We start from the raw sequence: 3,370 nt of genomic DNA on the forward strand, positions 1-3,370 counted from the left end.
TTGAGCTTTAAGCCAACTTTTTCACTCTCCTCTTTCACTTTCATCAAGAGGCTTTTGAGTTCCTCTTCACTTTCTGCCATAAGGGTGGTGTCATCTGCATATCTGAGGTTATTGACATTTCTCCCAGCAATCTTGATTCCAATTACCAAGAACCATTTAAAGCATTTTAGACTGAATAAATGTAAAGAAGTAGACTACTCTTGTAAATTGACAGGCTATAAGGTACAAAAATAAGTGAGCCAGGAAGACTCACTCAAAGCTACTCACTTCAGTTCTGCCCTTCCAACACTGCAATCATTATCACCTTTTCACCAGCCTCCAGTTTCTAACCCTGACTTCTGCTAGGAAAATATTCTGTAGGATAATATTTTGGAGCTCACCACTTTTCGGAGAGTTTCTTTCACATCCTTGTTCCTCAGACTGTAGATCAGTGGGTTCGGCATGGGGATCACTACAGTGTAGAACACCGTGGTCACTTTGTCAGTACCCATGATGTTGCCAGAGTGGGGCTGGCAATAAATGAAAAGGATCGTTCCCTGTAAGATAGCGATGGCTCTAAGGTGGGAGGCACAGGTGGAAAAGGCGTTGCACCTTCCTTCTGCAGAGCACATCCTCAGGATGGTGATGAGAATACATAAGTAGGGTGTGAGGATGACCGGGATGATGATGATCTTATAGAAAGTGGCCCCAATGTATAGCATCAATTGATTCACAATCATATCAGAGCAAGCAAGAGACAAGAGAGAGGGGAGATCACAAAAGAAGTGGTTGATCATATTCAATCTGTAGGATGGGATCTGAAGAGCTAAACACAAGTGAATCAGAGAACACATAGCACCACTGAGGTAGCAACAAGACACCAACTCCACATAGAGATCCCGGGACAAGGTGACCATGTAGAGCTGTGAGTCACAGATGGCCACAAAGTGGTCATAGGCCATCACTGCCAGCAGAATGACCTCAGTTACCACAAATGTGCAAAACAGGTAGAATTGTACAGTGCATTCCAGGAAGGAAATGGCTTTGTCTTCATTTAATATGTTAGCTAGCATCTTCGGTGTGCTGATCATGGAGTAACAGAAATCCACAAAGGACAAGTGGCTGAGGAAAAAGTACATGGGGGTGGGGAGTCCAGAGCTGACCTGAATCAGGACAATCATGCCCAGGTTTCCCCAAACTGTGACTCCATAGATGGAAAGAAACAGCAGGAAGAGGAAGACTCTGAGCTCAGGGGCATCTGAAAATCCAAGGAGGATGAAGTCTGACACAGCAGTGCAGTTTTCCTCATCCATATCTTCACTTTACTTTGGTTGCATAAAAAAAAAATATTAATAGTTATTCTCTGTGAGATCATCCCCAATTATCTCCTTAAAAAGACATGAGAATAAATAAGATAGTCAACTGTTTCAGCAAAGAAATAAAACATTGACATTTTGAAGCTTAAGAAAAGTTCATTGCTTCATTTGCTATTATTTTCTCCCATTCTGAAGGCTGCCTTTTCACCTTGCTAATAGTTTCCTTTGTTGTGCAGAAGCTTTTAAGTTTAATTAGGTCCCATTTGTTTATTTTTGCTTTTATTTCCAATATTCTTGGAGGTGGGTCATAGAGGATCCTGCTGTGATGTATGTCGGAGAGTGTAATCAAAAAATGGTCCAAAGAACTAAATAGACATTTCTCCAAAGAAGACATACAGATGGCTAACAAACACATGAAAAGATGCTCAACATCACTCATTATCAGAGAAATGCAAATCAAAACCACTATGAGGTACCATTTCACGCCAGTCAGAATGGCTGCGATCCATAAGTCTACAAGCAATAAATGCTGGAGAGGGTGTGGAGAAAAGGGAACCCTCTTACACTGTTGGTGGGAGTGCAAACTAGTACAGCCACTATGGAGAACAGTGTGGAGATTCCTTAAAAAACTGGAAATAGAACTGCCTTATGATCCAGCAATCCCACTGCTGGGCATACACACTGAGGAAACCAGAAGGGAAAGAGACATGTGTACCCCAGTGTTCATCGCAGCACTGTTTATAATAGCCAGGACATGGAAGCAACCTAGATGCCCATCAGCCAATGAATGGCTAAGAAATCTGTGGTACATATACACAATGCCATTAAAAAGAATACATTTGAGTCAGTTCTAATGAGGTGGATGAAACTGGAGCCTATTATACAGAGTGAAGTAAGCCAGAAAGGAAAACACCAATACAGTATACTAATGCATATATATGGAATTTAGAAAGATGGTAACAATAACCCTGTGTACGAGACAGGAAAAGAGACACTGATGTATAGATCAGTCTTATGTACTCTGTGGGAGAGGGAGAGGGTGGGGAGATTTGGGAGAATAGCAGTGAAGCATGTATAATATCATGTATGAAACGAGTCACCAGTCCAGGTTAAATGCACAATACTGGATGCTTGGGGCTGGTGCACTGGGATGACCCAGAGGGAGGGTATGGGGAGGGAGGAGGGAGGAGGGTTCAGGATGGGGAACACAGGTATACCTGTGGTGGATTCATTTCAATATTTGGCAAAACTAATACAATATTGTAAAGTTTAAAAATAAAATAAAATTTAAAAAATTTAATAAAAAAAAGAAAAGTTCAGACATCATAACCCACAAATGCATAGAGCTCACATTTAAATTCACAGGTCACATGAAATAATTCACATCCATGAAAACCTGTATGATGATTTAAAGTAGTTCTACACAATTTAGAGCTTGGAACTGAATCATTAGAAAGACATCAAATATTACTTAATTAACAATGTTTGACATTTAAATACCTTTTTACTGCTATACTGTTAAATCAATTTTGGAAACACTAGGATCCTTGGAAATTTTTTAATAGTATATAGGAAGTTTCTCTTTTTTGATGTAATGACGAGAAGTATGCTTATTTAAGATATTAACACACAAGCATCATTTTTATTATTACTTTTTAAATGGAAAAGTGAATTTTATAGTCTATTTTGCAATTGTTTCTATAAAATTAACCTAGTGATTTTTAAAATATGCTATATAATGTTTGTGATTTTACAGAGAATTATTACTTACATCTAAACTTTCTGTATGGGGAAGGAAATAGCAACCTATTCCAATATCTTTGCCTAGAGAATCCATTGACAGAGGAGCCTGGCAGGCTACAATCTATGGGGTTGCAAAGAGCTGGACTCGACTGAAGCAACTTAGATCAGATCAAATCAGTTGCTCAGTCGTGTCCGACTCTTTGCGACCCCATGAATCGCAGCACGCCAGGCCTCCCTGTCCATCACCAACTTCTGGAGTTCACTCAGACTCATGTCCATCAAGTCAGTGATGCCATCCAGCCATCTCATCCTCTGTCGTCCCCTTCTCCTCC

The 3,370-nt window shown here is 40.1% G+C and overlaps 1 protein-coding gene across 1 annotated transcript; it reads right to left on the bottom strand.

Annotated features, from left to right (window-relative positions):
* Window positions 1-341: 341 nt before the first annotated feature.
* Window positions 342-1,292, bottom strand: LOC104983161 (olfactory receptor 5L1-like). Its single transcript, XM_010832628.1, has one exon. The coding sequence runs from the start codon at window positions 1,290-1,292 to the stop codon at window positions 342-344; it is 951 nt and encodes a 316-aa protein (XP_010830930.1).
* Between the last annotated feature and the right edge of the window lie 2,078 nt (window positions 1,293-3,370).

The sequence above is a fragment of the Bison bison genome, unplaced genomic scaffold (assembly GCF_000754665.1).
Source record: "Bison bison bison isolate TAMUID 2011002044 unplaced genomic scaffold, Bison_UMD1.0 scf7180017861828, whole genome shotgun sequence".
Taxonomy (NCBI): domain Eukaryota; kingdom Metazoa; phylum Chordata; class Mammalia; order Artiodactyla; family Bovidae; genus Bison; species Bison bison.